Source organism: Primulina huaijiensis, chromosome 15, assembly GCF_012295235.1.
Source record: "Primulina huaijiensis isolate GDHJ02 chromosome 15, ASM1229523v2, whole genome shotgun sequence".
NCBI lineage: Eukaryota > Viridiplantae > Streptophyta > Magnoliopsida > Lamiales > Gesneriaceae > Primulina > Primulina huaijiensis.
The window spans coordinates 22,825,149-22,843,778 of NC_133320.1; the positions used below are offsets into that span (position 1 = coordinate 22,825,149).

An 18,630-nucleotide genomic window follows, 5' to 3' on the forward strand; every position below is an offset into this window, starting at 1 on the left:
TGTTGAACTGCTGGTTCGCATGTCACATTTGTTTTCGTACTTTGGAGTTGGAGTGGGCGAGAGTGATGATTCAGCCGTGGAGTAGGATTGAATGAGTGATGTTTTGAAACCTAGCCACCATGAAGTATGAAGAAAGAAGAGAGTGAGCTAGAAAAGAAAAAGATTGAGCACTAGATGTTTGATCACACAAATATAGATATCATAATATTATACTTTAAAAAATGAGCAGGTCTCTTGTGAGATGGTCTCACGGATCTTTGTCTGTGAGACGGGTCAACTCTACCGATATTTACAATAAAAGCTAATAATCTTAGCATAAAAAGTCATATTTTTTCATGAATGAACCAAATAAGAGACATGTCTCACGAAATACGACCCGTGATACCGTCTCACACAAGTTTTGTCTAAAAAATATATGTAATACTCGATAACAACCCGATCTCGATATTTCAGGTTCAGGTTTTTACCCGAACTCAACATTTTTACAAAAATATCAGATCGGATTGGGTACGCTATACTCAACACTATACATCTACCTTTATATGTTAGCACTTGAGCACACACCTTGAAAAATAATTAATAAATAAGCAAATATAATAATTGAATATTTAGATATATTACAACTCTAATTAATCTGAAGAAAAATTAACGTTACATAGTAGGAATAAATTAAATAAATTTTAAAAACGGTGAATTATTTAAAATAAGTTTAGAAACAATTATCGATCTTTTCTCCTCTGCAGCAAAAAAAAAAAAAATAGTGTTGAATTTTTTTTAAAATAGTTATTTTAGGGAAAAAAAATAATCAAGATTCTTGCTTAATTTATAACGAGGATATAATTGTACTTTTGATTAAGTCTTAATCAAATTAATTGAAAATAGTTTCTATAGAGCACTTTCTATATTACAATATATATTAGTGTTTAGTATTGTGTGCTAGTATGATCTTTTATTTTTTTTAAAAATTTCTTTGGATTTTAATCAAATTTTTTGTAATTATTTGGATTTATATTATTAATTGGGATAATATTATAGTTTTGAAATTGTTCTTTGGTTATGAATATGAATAATAGTAATTTTAAATAAAGAAATTGTGGGTTAATTATATTATATTTTATTATTAAACATATATCAACAAATTTTTGTGTCATTAACTGTTTTTTTAATCAATGCAAAATTTACCTTTATTTGATTTAACATATGTTATTTAAAGAAAAAAGTCAGCATAAATTTATCAACATATTGTTATTGTTAAAAAAAAAAAAGCCAAAATCATATAAAAATGTTATATAACTTTTAATTTCAATTAATTTTAAAATTGGATAAGTAATTATATAATTTTATTTTGTATTCCTATGTATTTCTCAAGCAACATATATTATATATGATACAAGATTGCAGCTTCTGTTGCTTGGCTGATTTCTCCCTTTGATGGCCTTGCATGCCTTCCAAATTAAATCTAAGAATTCCCTGTTTTCCAATCAAATGAAATAAGATTATACATTAGAAATAAAATAATATATACTATCTTGATGCAAAATATTGAATTAATTGCATGAATCAGTCGATATAGGAATTTTGTGACTTGAATGCATAGCCATAGATAATATGAAGCCTGTTATAAAGTATCTCATGTAAAAATCCTCCTATTAACCCAAACCAATGAGGAATGCAATAAAACTTTCACAAAATTAAGTTATTTACATGTTCTATAATTACAGACATATTTTTCTATTTTGTCTAGGATTATTGTAACGCTAACTAAACAAACAAGAACACGGTAATTCTATACTAATTTGGAAATTTCAAAAAATAAATATTAGAGAACAAGAAAAAGCCACCAAAATTTTAAGCAAATTATATGTACAGATGGATCTCCAGCCACCAGAATTGAATTATTATGTTCTTGCCAACCCTCTCTCAGTTGCATCAAAACAAATACAGAGCTCTGAAGCTTGCCAGAAGACTTCAGCAATTTGGACGAATAAGGATATGGCATCAGAAAGAATTCGAGATCTGCAGACTTGATATTCGTCATACGCACATGCCAAATACTGCATCCACATGAAAAACAGAAAAGAGCAGCAATTATCATCAGGAAAGTAGCAGTCACGTTAACTTGGACTCGAGGGCGGACTCAAGAAATTGGGAGGTGGGAGGTGATGATTAATTTTCTTTAAAAGACTACACAAATTGTCAAGTTTTCCCATGAGAGAAGGGGAAATCAATCACGCCGACATGACAGATGCGGATGAAACTCTCAAAGGAATCATATGAGCAGCATACTGGATATTTAGTAAAGAGGGTAGCACGGCTGTATTTGTGGAGGGGATGGCAAAAGTAGGAAAATTACAGTGGAAATGTAAAGTTTCTCTTATTTGATAGGCCGCCGTTCACTGGCTCACCAGCAATTGTTTGCATATGTCAACACATCATAATTATTCATTGTCAACTCTTTTCCCCACTTAGATATTTTTAAAAAAATTAACAATTATAACTTCCGGAAGTGAACCAATTACAACCTTTAATCCAAAAGCTTTAGACTACAAAAATTAGCCAATTAACATTTGGATTACAACGGAAAAATTTAGAATCTTAGATGGTACTTTTGGAAACAGAAGGTGGAGGTAAGTACCTGAAGATGGCTCAAAGCTCAGATCTTCGATACATTTCAGCCTGTAGAGGTAAATCTTGCTGCAAACGTGCAGCCATTTCATAAATATCAGGCTAATGCAAAACATATCTTATTTTGCAGGCTGGATATTTCAGCATTTTAGAGAAGATCGACTGTGCCACTTGGATCTGACCACCACTCTGATCAACAAAAAGCTCTTGAAGAATATATGGACAACCCCAGAAGATGCATGATAAAAGATAAGCATCTCGCATCTCACTTCAAAACACATGTTACTCCATAGCAAGAAACCATCGTCAATTTTGGTGAACAACTAATCCCTCAAATAAGACCAATCAAATTTAAAAAAACACTATTCATTGGACAGTTGGAGCAAACCACGCATCTGGAGGTATGGATTCTCCAAAAGCTTTTCATTGTTGCTCTGCAAAGAGAAGTATAACTCATATCAAACCCAGAGTACTTCATGATCATAACAAGAAAGTGCATTTTCAAAGATTGTGTTGTGTGCACTAGATTCACGTAATAAATGCAGTCTATTCTCCCAGGGACAAAAATGTTAGCAAGCCAAGATGAGAGATTGTAAACCAGAGAAAGAAAAAGGAAAATATAAACATCATTTGCATTTTATAGGCATCCCTTGTTAGTTCCACATATTCTTGCTCGTGAATACTTGGCACGTATGTCATGCATTACACTTACGTCACATGATACTTGTGCAAGAACAAGACTCAACTAAATTTTCAGATCAAAAGGAACCCAGTGTCATATATCTAGACGACAAAGGATGTAACACACACTGAACTTCCTATTTAAATGTTCTGCATTCCTCTATTTTGTTAGCATGCTTTTTCCAAGAATGTTGTTATCTGACGTCCACGAACCGATCACTAAATTTTTTACCGTTTGCAACAAATTCCAGACACAAGTCACTGCACTAGGATACAACAGCCAAAGCTAACCCAATACCACATGTTTCATCCAATTAAATATTAAGTAAAAATTAAAAGTTCACCTGCTGAGCTCTTAAAATAAGACTTTGAAGCATGCGTTGGTAACTTTCTGGTTCCTCTGTCATCATCCTCTGCCAAATATAAATTGTTATTAGGTAATATTATTGCGATCACATTTCCCAGCTCAAGCCTCAACGTCAGTAAAGGACATCAAATACTTGCCTTTAAAAGAAAGGTTGAAGAGTAATATGCCACTCTAGCATCTGTATCATCCAACAATTCCCTGCCAAATACGCATACAAATAGATTCTTTTAAATGGTCATTAAAATGTAAGAATCTGATTGTCAAAGAGTGTAAACTGAAAAGTTACCTAAAGAATTCTTCTCCACCTACTTCAGAGAAAGAAGCAGGATCTTCTGTACATTTACCAATTAAAAGTAAGAGAAGTGTAGCTCTAATATCTGATGTGCCACCTGGGAGATTACCTCTTCCTTTGCTACCTACAGAGACACCCAATGCAATATTATCGGTAGCGGCACCTGCAAGCTGGATCAAAGGCCAATACAATAAGGCAGCTGGAACACGAGCAACCAATTGCATGGGAACAATGGCTTGTCCATGAAGAAGCAGTGCTGCCATGGATGCAGTCTCCAAGTTTGAAAAATGTACATCTTTCCCATGTTTGCTGTTCATATTTTCAATAACATCATCCTGGCCAAGGTTCTCATTAAGGGAGAAACGCTCTGCTCCCTCTGCCTTCCTTTTCCAATCTGAATCACTAGAATCTTTGATGTGCTTCATATCTCCAAATGGCATATGGACTACTTTCAAGCACAATTGAGAGAACAGAATATCACACATCTGTTCATAAAGAGGAAAAGAAAACTACAGAGTATCAGTATACACGACAATAAATACTCATATGACGTCACATTAACATTTAATACACAAGCTACTAGATTATCGAGCAGTATCAGGGTAAAGTATATCCCTGCCAGAATATTATTCTTTATCTGCAGAGTACTAAGAAAGCGACAAAAATAAATCTGTTTGCCTAGTTTCCTCTGTCCTAGTAAAAGTATGACTTCCCAAGACAAGGTCTGACCCTTAAAATCATTAATAAAATAGCAACAGCAATATTATGTCATGGAAAAAATAAATCTCAAGTTTCTCCAATCATCAAAACACTTTCACCAACATATCCTTGGCAGTACTATACCATGACAGCATAATAATATCTAAGTTTCTCTATGAAAGAGATATTGAGATTACAGTTTCAAGATCCACATGGCCAATAGCCTTGAACAAACATTTTGAGAAATGTGCCCTTCACCTCCTTCCTTAACATAACTGTGGATGGGTCATACCATTAAAGCTATATTGGATTAATTTGTACTACTTCATATCAGCCTTCCAGGTTAAATATATTTTCACAAATAACATTATAGATGATACCTTCAGAATATTCATACGATCAGTTTCATTTATTTGAGCCATCAAGGACAAGGCACTGCTCATAATATCGATCACTGTATTTGCTTTCTCAAGACGACTTTTGTCGTGAATATGTGCTGCAGAATCACCTCCTATTACATGCTGGATTTCACTCTCATCAAGCAAAAATTTGCACCGTATCAGCAGCCTCTCTAGCACAAACAGAAATCCCCATCTGATATGGCTATTTTTAGATTTGAGAAGCCCGCACAAAACCCAAATTGATATAGGTACATCTAAATCAGCAGAATAGTCATTAACTGCAGCAAGGGAGATTTTCTGCTCCAAGCTCTTAATATTCGACCAGAGATTAACATCTCCTTCCTCGCTGTTTTCAGCAATAAGTAAATCCCCTAGCCACAAATAGCCATTGTGACGATAAGCATCCCGCTCAGAATGTAGAAGAGAATGTAAAGTTGTCCAAGGGAGCTTTGCCTTCACAGCACCAACACTCCCAAGACCTCCACCAAGGCTTTGGACATACTTGAATGATTTTGTGATTTGAATCATTTGATTAAATTCTTGTTCTAGATGAGTGAATGGTCCTATGAGGGTGTCAAACTTCTCCACAACTCTCTCTAAAAGCTGCAAGAGGGTATATATACTTCAATTTAAATTAATTTTAATCAAAGCCAACTTCTTATATATACATATAAGCAAAATTGAAAAAAATTCCTAATCCACCCCCACAAGGAATTACATGTGGGAAAAGGGGTCCAACACATGCAGTTTCTTCAGAAAACTAGAAAAAGGTTTGAAGAGCAGTGTGTAAAAAGTGGAAAATTAAGACGTCTTTAGCAATCCAATAGAACTGCACATTTTAGAGTATCAAGCGTTTAACAAGGGGAATAAAACAGAAAGAGAATGGAATTGAGGTAGGAAGTTTAGAACAGAAAGCATAAGCTTACTGTTAAAACCTTCTTGTCTGTAAAAAAGAATCTCAAATAGACTTGTCCTAGTACTTAATCACATGGTAAATAATATATCAAGCTATGATTGTGCAGACAAATAAGGAAGTCGAAGTTTACCATCACTAGGCGTTCGTTATTAGGATATGTGGACAGTGCGGAAGAAACAGATCTCCTCAACAGTTCCACAATACCTTCAACACCCAGCTTGACAGAAATATGCATAGCTTCAGGTGCATCTGCAAGCATGAGCAAGGTAGCAATAGGTCGAACCTCATCATCACTATACTCAGAAATTCCAGATGCAATGCACGTCTCATTTATTTTATGCAAAACATAGTCAAAGAGCACCAGATATAGATTTCTTCTTTCCTCTCTCGAATTAGAAAGCACAAACTGCATTCAAAAACAAAAAGGCATACAGATTTAGCAATATTTCTGAATGCACATTGCGCCTCAAAAATACCCCCCAAAAAATTTCTAATGAAAGGAGATTGACAAGCTTGGATGAGTGGAAAACCAGGAAGTGTAGGTTCATGGCCATATTCACAAACACACTAAAAGGAAAGGTTGAAAGCATGTGTTATATGAAAACTTTGATAACTCCCATTCAGAATTTGTTCCATTATCTCCTTACATGGAACTGTCATTAGCACAGCATATCGGCATCAAGGGGAACTCAATCTATTTCGAAATTCATTCCTATAGGCCAATGTGCAGTTGAAAGAAAGAATGGAGAACGCCTAGCATGATCTCATGACCAACAAATATGAAAGAATCAGACGTTCAATCAACATAATTACCACTAAATTTTTTGCGATGGGGTAAATGGAGGGACTACCACATTAAGGAAAAGGCAGCATAATTATGGTAAAAACATTCAAGGATGAAAACAAATAAGGCACATCCAGCAATTTATTTACTTAAGGGTAGATTATTCACAATAATGCATTCAATACAGCATAGATGAAAGATCCTACAAGTAGGAATGACAAAGCTAAGCTTGTTATCTTAGGGAAAGGTTGGTCAGCCAAAAGGCACGTCCTGCCAATAAAATAAAAACATACAATCTTCTCAAACATGGCAAACAAGCACTATTTTCCATGAATTGATTAGAATAATACCTCCACAAATATAAAATCAATTCCCCCAATCAGGTCAACTTGCTTCATAATAAACAATGGGGCAGCCGAAACAACTTTCTCAGGTTGCTCAGACACTTCATAAAACATGTTGGTCATCATGCAAATAAGCTTGCAATGAACTATTTGTGCCCAAGAGTTTCTTCGACTGATCTGCACGAGTGCCTTAATAACCTGTGATGAAAGAATTCAAAGATAAAATATAGAAGCTTGCTCTTAGAATAAATACCCAAACAAAAGAAAGAGGGAGAGCTCAAATCCCAACAATGAGAGAACTGTAAAAAATAAGTACAAATTAGAAAGAAACAGAGAATCTTTTCATAGCTAGTAGCGATGAAAAATAAAGTTTTATAAATGACAAAATATATTATATCATATACGATTTCATTGATAATGAAATATTCCATGTCTATTCGGTTAGACCTAACAAAAATTTCACTCAGATTTGCCCATAACATATAAGCCAGAGACAGGGAAACAAAAACTAATAACCAAGGTGCGCCCATAAATGTTAGTTGGGTACTAGACTACAAAGGCCATAAATATCCAAAAATTCACGTAAAGTATTTGGTGGTGCATCTGGGATTTTGAAACTATAACCCCATGGATTTAAATTTAAATACCATGTCGGAAACCATTTTCCCAAAAATATTTAACTCGTAATATTGTCCGACAATAGCTTTGTACTTTAACAAGACAGTTCCATCAGATGGATCTTTCAAAGGTGTTTGAGTAATTGGCTATTTCGCTAGATATTTGCGAAGTACTCCTCAAAACTAGCATATAAGGGGACATATCTTAACAAGACAATTCCAACAGAGAGTAATTTCAAAGGTATTTGGATAATTGGATGGAAACAGAAAATTGTGACATTTTGCTAGATATTTGCGGTGCTCCTTAAAATTATGCAGATAAGGGAACACATATTAGAATTATGAGTTCCACTATGTAAGAAGAGGATATGAGTAATAATTGCTTGACTTTACGGGAAATACAAATTATACCATACAGCTTTTAGATGGTGATAAATGTCAATAAAAGATTTTCTAATCAAATTTTCAGGCTACAGTACAAGAACAAACGCTTCCTTGGCAAAGAAGGGGATCGAGCATTTATGTGGAATAATCATGATGATCCAAAAAGTATAAATGATGGAGCTCCTATAAGGACAGTGAATAAGATAATGGCCGGAATACAAGGCATTTGCCATGGAAGATGAGCAAAAGTCTTTGTGCTAAAAAATAAAGAAAGTTAGATCTATGGAAGAAAACACCAAGAAAGTCATGACCGAACCGTTTGAGATAACATTAGCAGCAAATAATTGCACAAATTAAACATGAAGATTAAGGAACCAATCAAGTTTCACCCCGCTAAAATATTCAATTATATGATTTTCATCTTGAACTAGAAATATTTCATTTACAAAAAAAGAAAAAGTTAATAATAATTCAGAAACTCTGGAACATGCCTTTTCTCTTTCAGTTCCAGCAACAAAAAAAAAATTATGGATCTCTTCAATTTAGTTCCTGCACCATCTCACATCCAAGAGATGATAGGAGACTAATTCTGCATCTCTTTCAGTAATTTCTATTAACATCCATCTCTTTAAAGTTCCAGGTAAAATGTACTTGAATTTCAATAAAAACTGATGTAGGCAAATTTCATCAACCAAAAAGTTATATCAGTCCACAGACTTGAACATGGAATTGACAATCATTATTTTCTCAACAACTGACATACTGAAATAAGGTTGTAGATGCACTCACTCTAATATCAAGACCTTTTAATCTGCTCCTCCGAATTTTGCCTCTATCACAGACAAAATACAGTAAACAGCTCAAGGAAGACGCCCAGACAGACTCTTCTTTCTCTTCAACCTGAGAAACAGCTGCACATCAGCTTGGTACTAAGTTTGGAGGACATTTTAAGCCTGAGCAGTCTAATCAAATACACACACGGTCCCATCACCGATCAGAGAAAAGATATATAAACTCAAGAAGCGATTATTTAGCCACATTTTTAGAAACTTATCTGATTAGCTTGGTACTAAGTTTGGAGGACATTTTCAGCCGAAGCAGTCTAAACAAATACACACACGGGTCACGGAGTGAGATAAAAACAAGCAAAATCCACTGAAGACTCTTCTCCGAGAAATAAAACATAAATCTCAATACAATGGAGCAATCTGAAATTTCAAGAGTAAAAGATATTTAACTAGATACTTGTCGACTCTCATAATTAAAAATTTTTAGTTTTTCACCAGTATGGAGACCAATGCATACCTTTGCATTCAGCCTCCCATAGGTTGGGTTGCAAATGCCAGAATTTAATTCTAGTCAACGTAAAACCTACACACATCTTATTCCATTCGTGAGACAAATTTCTAACATAACCGGGCATTTTATAGTTTTAATTTTGAGAAACAAAATTTTAAATTCACTCTAGAGCATCAAACCATTACAGAAGAAAAATCGGAATTTACTATGCTCCTAGCATATCATTTCAAAGTCAAGGGGATCACAAATGCACGGAGGAATAACATAAAATGACAGAGATAAAAAAAAATTTTAAATTGCAGTAAAATAAAAGGCAAATTCATTTATTCACTATTGGATGTATTTTCTAGGAGAAATAAATGTATTCTAGGAAAATGTTGAAGATGTTAAACATAATTTTTTGCATAAACATCAAAAGCAAGGAATAAAAATGAGCGACTCACGAGCACATCCATGACTGATCGAAAACAAGAAATTGCCATATTCATCGCAAGCAGGCATAACTATCAGCTAAGACTTTGCTACGTGATCAACTCTATGTATAATTGCGATGAAAAGAAGAATATGAAGGGGAATTTCAACATTAACATAACGAGGCCTTTTTTTTTACACATAAAAGAGAAATCAGTAAAAGAAATAGTGACCTACCTAACTCCAGCTAATTCAATTTGGTTCACTATCCGCAATGTGGAGGTTGGAGGAAGAGATGGAATACTAATATAAGAAGATTTATCCATAATATAGCAACTGTTTACACTTCATGCTGCTAAAGCTTAAAACAGCGATTTCCAGATTTCTTTTTTTTTTAAGAAAATTTTCAGTTTTCTAACTTGAAGAACTATCAAACAGTCCAAAAACTGAGAGCAGTCTCAGCTTTTCTTGTACCTTGGCAAGCAAAGTTCCGGGAGTCTGCATCATCCAAAATTTTCTTCACACCCAAAGTATAATGATGTGTATAATCTTACTAAATCGACACCCTTTGGACAACTAGACATAAGCTTTCAAATGCGGTTGGAGTAGCACAAATTAGTAATCTTAAGATTATTTGCAACTATTAAACATAAATCAAACTACATCTCTTTTAAATTTATTTGGTTGTCGGTTCCGCATATCTTATGTGGATGGAAATACGAAGAGATCTATCCCACATCAACCAACAGGAACTCTAGATTCCATGCAACTATTACAGTAGCCAAAAATAAATCGACTACATCTCATTTAAATTTATTTGATTGTCAGTTCCGCATATCTTATATCGATGGAAATACGAAGAGATCTATCCCACATAAACCAGAAGGGTTAACAATATGAATTTGAATACGAAGAGTTCTGCATAAAAGAATTGATCCATTTAGGAATAACCTGAACAAGATGAAGAAGAACCTCCAAGAGAATGCCTAAAATCCAACATTCAAACTTGTCAATAGCTGACGAATTTTCCCTTTTATTGATATTCTTGGATTTTTTCTTTCCCATAAAGGAAATTTGAGCTCCATTTTCGAAATATAATTCCTTGGAAAGCTCTTCTTCAATTGCTGTGGAACCATCAGGAGCTGGAGGTTCCAACAAATGTGCATGAACACCAAGGTTTAGAATTAAATCAAAAGCTCGAGCTTTTGACATCACTCTAGGAGAATTTAGCATGTCCTACACCGTCATACAGAAAATAAGTAGCTATACCTGCAGATTAAATATATAACTAACTGTGATGAAAGAAGTACCTCTAACATGGATAGAGTGAGAGGAGCAGCAGTTTCAGAATCCAAAACATACCTGCAAAACAAGGTTAGAAATGATCATCTGAACTATCAAGCTAAGCAACCTTATTTATAGTATACACAGCTTCGGTTATCTCTAAACAAAAGCTAAGAACTGAATTCAGTCAATTACAGTCAAAATCACTATTTGTATGTTTTGAACACTAAGTTGCTTATGCTCAATCAATATCGTCAAAGACGGTTCTTTTGATATTTACTGCATGCAACTTTGTGGACAACAAGAAACTATCAGGCCCAAATAAGGGATCATGAAAAATCAAAGACTCTAATAAACAACATTCTAAAGTACAGTGTATGCTGACTCCAGGATTAGCATAATGAAGGAATTAATAACCTAATCTTACTGAATCGAAATAGATGAGCTTTCAAATATCATGCTATCTTTCCATAAAAGTAACACCATTAATCCCCATCAAATCTCATGAACAATTGTTTTCCCATAACTCACATTCACTCATACAGCGAAGCACAATCGCATAAGTAAGCAAATGCATCAGAACATACATGTCAATTACAAGTTTCACAAGAACGCTCACTGCAACATCCATCGATGGCCTTCCATTGTGTCTTAACTTAGTTGAAATTGTCGAGAGATTTGAATTTGCTGAAGGTGTCTCTGAGTGAACAGCAGCAATAACCTCACACACCTCTACAGGATTCAATCTCAAAGGTTGTTGTTCACTGAAACAAATAAAAATATATGAAGTGCATGTGAGAGAAAGAGAGAGCAAGAAGAGAGGGAGATTCAGAAAAAATTAACTAGCTCGTTTAAACATATACAGACATGGAATGTGGATGAACACAAATGTAGATTCAGGAATAAATGGCTGTTGAAGAACCAAAAATCTAAACACATCGCTCTGTAAGAATGATATAAACAAGTGTAAGTAGGCATGCCAACATATGAAGAACATCAAATGAGCACACAAAGGAGTGTTAATATCATCAATGAGTAGTTGACCCATAGCATGATGGCGCCTCATTAACAAAAATGAAGAAACATTTTTCAATCTTTACCTGTAATGCCGATATTGAAAAAGTGGTCTTGCGCGAGGGCGGAAAGTGCTTGAATGAGAATCTTCCCTGAATAGACAAGATAAATTAATAGAAATTATAACCTCGCTCAAGATAGCATGTAATAAGAAAAATATGAGCATCACTTAGATATCAAACATCTTATAGAAACTTTAAAAATATATTTAATCTGAAAGTAAGGTCAACATAACTTGGAGTGACTATGAGGTGAAAAATTAAAAGATAACAGGAATTGATCAAAACACTACTATGTAGAAAGAACAAAATTTCCGTACACTTTACTAGTTCCCTTGTATGCTCGCACAACACATGCAAAAAATTATTACTCCAACGCCCTAAAAACTCGAACGTTGTTCATGCCCCAACCCCTCACAAGCAGCAATGCATTCTACTAGCAACTATTTTGAATTTGTATGTAGTGTAAATAATCAACCTTAGTTTCTAAAGGAGTTCAATACTTGGTCCTATAAAGCCATTCTCACATATCCCACAATTTGACATTGGACAGGCAATTACAATCACACCTTCTGCAAACCACGTAGTCTTTGTCAAATTTTAACCCATACATCCACCAATTCATAATAGCAGTCCATTAGATTGAGGGTATCACAGGCAAGAATAATAACACAGGTTCAAATGCAGAGGCTTCTCCAAATTTTAATCTCCCATCAACACAAGTAGGCAATTTATGTAAAGCATTCACTGCACATCAAGATGATTAATGGGCATAAGACCTCATGGTCTCAAGCGTGCTAAGACTGAGTATAATCAACCATAAAAACCATATCCCCTTCAGAATTGACAATCAATAAATAACAGGTCATCATTCAATTATGGATTTACTAGACAACAAACAATACTGAAATTTTGGGTCACAGCTATGTTATGAATGCCAAATTATAATAGAGAAGAAGAATGCACATATATCTCATGCATAATGCAATCGAATGGAGTATGGAAAAAATATATAGGACAGCATGACCATTTAAGGGTAGACCACATTTTGCATTTCAAAAAATAATCAAAGAAATTGAACATGCCAGATTTGGTTAGATCCTGATTTAGAGCGTTTTAGCGCTGTTATTGCTCTCAAATGTGAAAAGGCTGAAGCAGAATTGGTAACAGTGGTAAGCAATGATGGCTGCAATAGCTGATCAAGATATCGCATGTCTGCACTCCCAAATATTCTCCAAGCTTCCCCCTTCATTTTCGCTTCCATGTCCCCAACAAGAAGAGCTGCTGCGCCTACTTCTAAAAAGTTACGAGAACGCACTTCTGGAGAATTCAACATAAGTTCACTGTACCCAAGCATTAAATAAATCATTAAAGCAAAATCATGTATCGTAATCAGTTAAATGCAGCAGCTGGAAACAGAAGAATAGCACCTTTTGGGCAACAGAAGTGATGACTGTTGATCTCCACACCAGCGCCATCTGAAAACATCAGTTGCTAAAAATTCTTCATCTTCAATTTCATCAACTTCTTCAGCAATTGGAGATTCAGAAACAGATGTCACAGATGCATCTTTGCTCTCCAGAGATTCTTTACCATTGGCAGGGTTTAATTGAACACTGAATGATCTGCTTAATAAAGATGACAATGTAGGAAGTAATTGTCTTGAGGCTGATGGGGCTCCAGTAAAAGCTGCTGGTTGGAATGATCGCTTTGGAATGTGTTGGGCTACTAAAGAGCGAACATAATTTAAGGATTTAACAAGTGCTCCAGTTGCAAAACTTGATACAGGCAAAGGATTCACATTTATAGATGGCACAGTTCCAGACTGTTGGCTTAAGGAACGTGACCATGGTGCCAATTTACGGTTAGGGGTCATATCACACTCAGCAATTATGCTGATGCAAAACCGATCAATTTGCAGTAATGTCTCCTCACTGGGTTTATACCTGCGATAAATAAGAGGATTTCAGAATGAGATAATCAGATAAATTAGTTTCATGAGACAGAGTAAAAAGTTTTTGTAACCCCGTGTATTGCTCCGTCATAGAAGCACTTTATTTCTTGCCAACCATCCACATCAAGCTAATTTGATATTGTACTTGTTTATCGGGGCAAAGGCATAGCAATAACACGAATTTTATGCATCAAAATAATTTGAACTGTTTTCCTTTAAGAGATCAAATGAGCCTGGTAGTGATACTATAATTGGTCCTTACACAAAAAAGTAAAAATGTTATTACATTTTTTTATTAGATTACGTAAATACAAAAAAAAATTGCCATTGTCAGGCAATGTTATATAATAATTTTTTTCAAGTGGCATTTCTGATCTTATGTTGTACATATAGCCAACCTAATACACGTTCTTCAAGATACAATTTTCAATTTCCATAAATATGAAAACGAAGCTTCCAGCCTCTTAATTTGCATCGACAATATTGGTGAACTGTGAACAAATTGTACATACAGCATATCTCCTTATGTTGTGAATTGTAAAATACATCACACGATCATGTCATGTGCAAGGTCTCCAAAGGAAGAAAATTGTAAAATGGTGAGAGGAGATCACCTTAAAAGATGCCGTTTGAGAAGTGACACACACCTCGCAACTACAGCTGGACTGATCATACATAGCAATAAATAAGTCTCACACCATGAAAATATAAAAAAATTAATGAGGCCAATCTCCAAAATGCTATGTAACCAAGATATAATAAAAGATTAAGAATGAAACATGTAGTGCCAACGATAGAAAAAAGAATATTATAAAACATTAATGATCATAATGAATAGCATAGTTTGTGGTCCAATCTACGAATTCATAGCAACTGCAAAGACGCTGGCAGAATACGACTTAAAGAGACGTTTATTGAAGTAACAACCAGAAGCATGCGTAAAAAACATTGGTCTACCTGCGTTCCCTCTCCGCGAGAGTGTGCTCTAGAATCACCACATATGCCAAGTCTATTGTCGCATGTGTTGCCAGGTATTCCTGCCATTAAAATAAGAAATCCGATATAAAATTACTCACCCTTTAACCACTTGGAACATATCCATCAGATGGTAAGTCTAATAAGTAAATCCACGCAAAATGACACGAAATGAAGTGAGGTCTAAATAAAGAGAACTTAGAGCTGAATTTTTCCAACGTCAGAGATCAAATTCCAGCAAAAGGGAAAGTCACATTTGGGTTATACTTTTATCGAATGAAGCAAGTTTAGGTACAAAAAAAAAAAAGAATAGATGAAATTTAGTAGAATGCTTGATTGCTGTTGTGATTTGGATAATAAGTTCATTTCAAACCAAAATATTTCACAGAAATCTGGAATGCTGTCTGTACGTCATTTACTTAGTCATGCGCTGAAATAGTCTGCTAGACATTCTGCAAAGCACATCTTGGCTGTTTTATCGTCAATTCCTCGGTCTCGTTGGGCACACAATTTACGACGGGAAAAAAAAATCGCACAAAAATGGCAACAACACAACAAAAAGCAAACTTTTAACTGCAATTATAAGAGATACACGAAAGATTTACCCATGGTATCTTGATCACATACATTTTCATGGGAAAAAAAATCCCTTTATACAATCCACAACCCCGGAATCAATCCCCAGCTCAATTCACCCACTTAAACCCATCCCCCACAAAAATTCCCACAATGCACATTCAAAATCACAATTTCACCCCCAACAAAATACCAAATACTAGAGCAAGAAAACGCTGGTTATTTCGAGCAAAGAACATTAAACGAGATCTGAAAGCCAAAGAAAAATTGAGCGAGAAGTGGCATGTATCCAAACCCGTAATGTCCGGGATGCTTCGAGATTCGTCGAAACGGCAGTGGACAAAGAATCCGCGACAGCTCGACGCAGCGGCTCGGGAGGTTTTTTTGAAGCGGAGGATCTCAACCTAGACACTCCGCCGCCGCCGCTCAACGGCATCCTGAAGCTGGCTGTGCTTCTCGATGGACTGTAACTGGTGGACATCGTGGACAAAAGTAATATAATAATACAGTATGCCTGTCTCGGTGGAATTTATATATTTATACACCGTTCCAAGTAAAAATGAGATAAATAATAAAAGGGGATTGAGGAAAAAGGGAGCGTTCTAAGTGTTTATTCAATAAAAGGGAGTGGAGAGGAATTTATTTTTTTATCCTCTACTTAAAGTCTAATTTTTTTAATTAGTAGTGGATCGAGACTTGATATTTTGGGTTGAGTCTCGACCCAATTTTTTTATTATAATACAAAACAAATTTTTTTTTACAGACTTATCCCTCCCTTCTTCGCGACCCCCTCTTTCTCACCTCAACCCAAGATTTTGTTTTCCTCATCTGCTGCTGCTGCACACTCGAACCATCTTCCATCTTGCATCATTGTTCTGGTTTTTTGCTAAGAATTAACGATGAGTCTAGAAAATATTCATCTGCAAAAAATCCAACGAGAAATTTTAGGCATTATTGTTGTTGTTGTATTTGGGATAAATTATGGTCGTTGGATTAAAACATTTATATGATAGTTGGATTAAAACATTTATATGATACTTTATATTGATTTTTAGTTAATTTATGTGATATTTTTTTACTACATTCGATCTAATAACGATCTCATACAAAAAAATATATTTAGAGAATGATTCATCAATTGATTAATTATATAACACCATAAAAAATGAAAGCAAGTTGTGATTTGAATTGTATTAGGATTATTGTTTCTAGTCACACAAATTGTAGCTCTTTGGCGCGACCCACTCAACCCAATATTTGTGTGGCGCGACCCACTCAACCCAAAATTGCGTTGAGTGGGTTGTGTGGCGCGAATATTTTGGTAGAGTAGTTTAATTTGAGTCGAGTCTTACATGTTATGAGTTTTTTAGNCGTTGAGTCGGTTGTGTGGCGCGAATATTTTGGTAGAGTAGTTTAATTTGAGTCGAGTCTTACATGTTATGAGTTTTTTAGGTTCTATTATTATGAAATTTGTTAAATATTTTATTGGAATTAAAAAATTTGTTAAGAATTTTATTCGAGCAAAAATTCAACCCGATAAGAGATACATTCGTCTAATATTGTTATGATTTTTTTAACCAACACACTTAAATTATAATACATAACTCATATTAAAATGTTTACACAATTAAATTTTTTTTATATATTTACGTTCTAATCATGTATAGAATGACTTATGTATTATGAAATGATCAAAATTCAAAATCTCTCTACCACTCGACCCAAACTCGTCCCAAACTCGACCCAAATCCTAAACAAAACCCTAAATCAAACCCCAAACACCACCACTCGACCCAACAATTTACCACCCACTCGACCCAAACTTAAAATTTAAAGCACAATCTTGTCCACTCCACCCACTCACCACCCCATCGACCCAAAATTAAAAATTCAACTCAAATACATTACATATTAATAAAATCACACTCCACTATCCAGACCTAGCACATACGATCATACTCGAGTCACACTCCATCCACCTTCTCGACCCACACAATAATAAACATGTTCCTCGACTGTAAATACTCACACCAACTCCACTCACAAAAATTAAAAAAAAAAAATCAAAACTAAACTGAAACAAATATAGCAATACAGAGCATTCGAGTATATACTAACTTCTCTACAAATCTTCAAATTTTCAAATGATTTTTGATTATTTTGTCGTGAAGAACACAGAAATAACGGGAATAAATGAAAACTCAAATCGGAGAGGGATATATCAATTTTAAAAAATATTTTTAAAAAAAGTAAAATCTAACTAACTAATTAATGACCTACTAAATTAACTCACCTAACTAACAGCAGTCAACTCCCTTTTTTCGATTTAAAAAAGTCAAAATCCCTTTTATTTAATTAAATTTAAAATGAGTCGTATATTTTTTTATTGTCCCTAAATGTAAATTAATAATTTAATATGATAAAAAAAATAAATATAAAAAAATAATTAATAAAATATTTGTTTTGATTGATAAATAATAATTTATTGATTTGTTTCATTAAATGTAATATAAGATGATCAATTATTATTTAGTTCTGATTTTTGTGTTATTTTTATAGATTTAGTATCCTGCTCTCTATCATATTAAATAAAATATACATTTTTATATAACATTATGTTCAACTTTTTTAAAAAATATCATTATGAATTTTTAGTATATTAATTGTTCGTAAATTACTATTATTATGAATCTCAATAGAACTTTAATATAAATATTTTTTTAACATATCTTAAAAATTAATTAAAATTTTCAATCAAAATTTATTCATCTAATAAATTACAAAAAAAATTTGATTTTTTGAAATTTATTTATTTAATTTTTAAATTTTTTATAAACAAAATAATATATGATGTTTAAATATCTTTTTCTATTCTTTTTGTTAATCATACTTCCACTTGACTAAAATAATAAAGTCAATTTAACCACATAATATTGTTATATTCATTT

General features: G+C 34.0%; 1 protein-coding gene across 1 annotated transcript; it reads right to left on the reverse strand.

The window, feature by feature from the left end:
* Positions 1–1,649: 1,649 nt before the first annotated feature.
* On the reverse strand, positions 1,650–16,199 carry LOC140958912 (uncharacterized). Its single transcript, XM_073416506.1, has 18 exons — positions 15,978–16,199; positions 15,089–15,168; positions 14,746–14,796; positions 13,608–14,123; positions 13,263–13,520; positions 12,205–12,270; positions 11,692–11,868; positions 11,131–11,182; positions 10,772–11,056; positions 8,900–9,010; positions 7,116–7,307; positions 6,112–6,387; positions 5,045–5,668; positions 3,960–4,450; positions 3,811–3,871; positions 3,651–3,719; positions 2,636–3,059; positions 1,650–2,054 (listed from the first exon to the last, which is right to left on the reverse strand). The coding sequence occupies exons 1-17, from the start codon at positions 16,161–16,163 to the stop codon at positions 2,988–2,990; spliced, it is 3,567 nt and encodes a 1,188-aa protein (XP_073272607.1). The 5' UTR covers positions 16,164–16,199; the 3' UTR covers positions 1,650–2,054; positions 2,636–2,987.
* Positions 16,200–18,630: the final 2,431 nt, after the last annotated feature.

What these genes read in the sequence shown, in the direction of transcription:
- LOC140958912 (XM_073416506.1), bottom strand. Translation starts at nt 16,163, where the DNA reads ATGTCCACCAGTTACAGTCCATCGAGAAGCACAGCCAGCTTCAGGATG. An exon ending in GTGAAACTTGTAATTGACAT is followed by an intron (nt 11,183 to 11,691) that starts GTATGTTCTGAT and finishes CTTGTTTTGCAG; the next exon opens with GTATGTTTTGGATTCTGAAA. An exon ending in ATAACGAACGCCTAGTGATG is followed by an intron (nt 5,669 to 6,111) that starts GTAAACTTCGAC and finishes ACCCTCTTGCAG; the next exon opens with CTTTTAGAGAGAGTTGTGGA.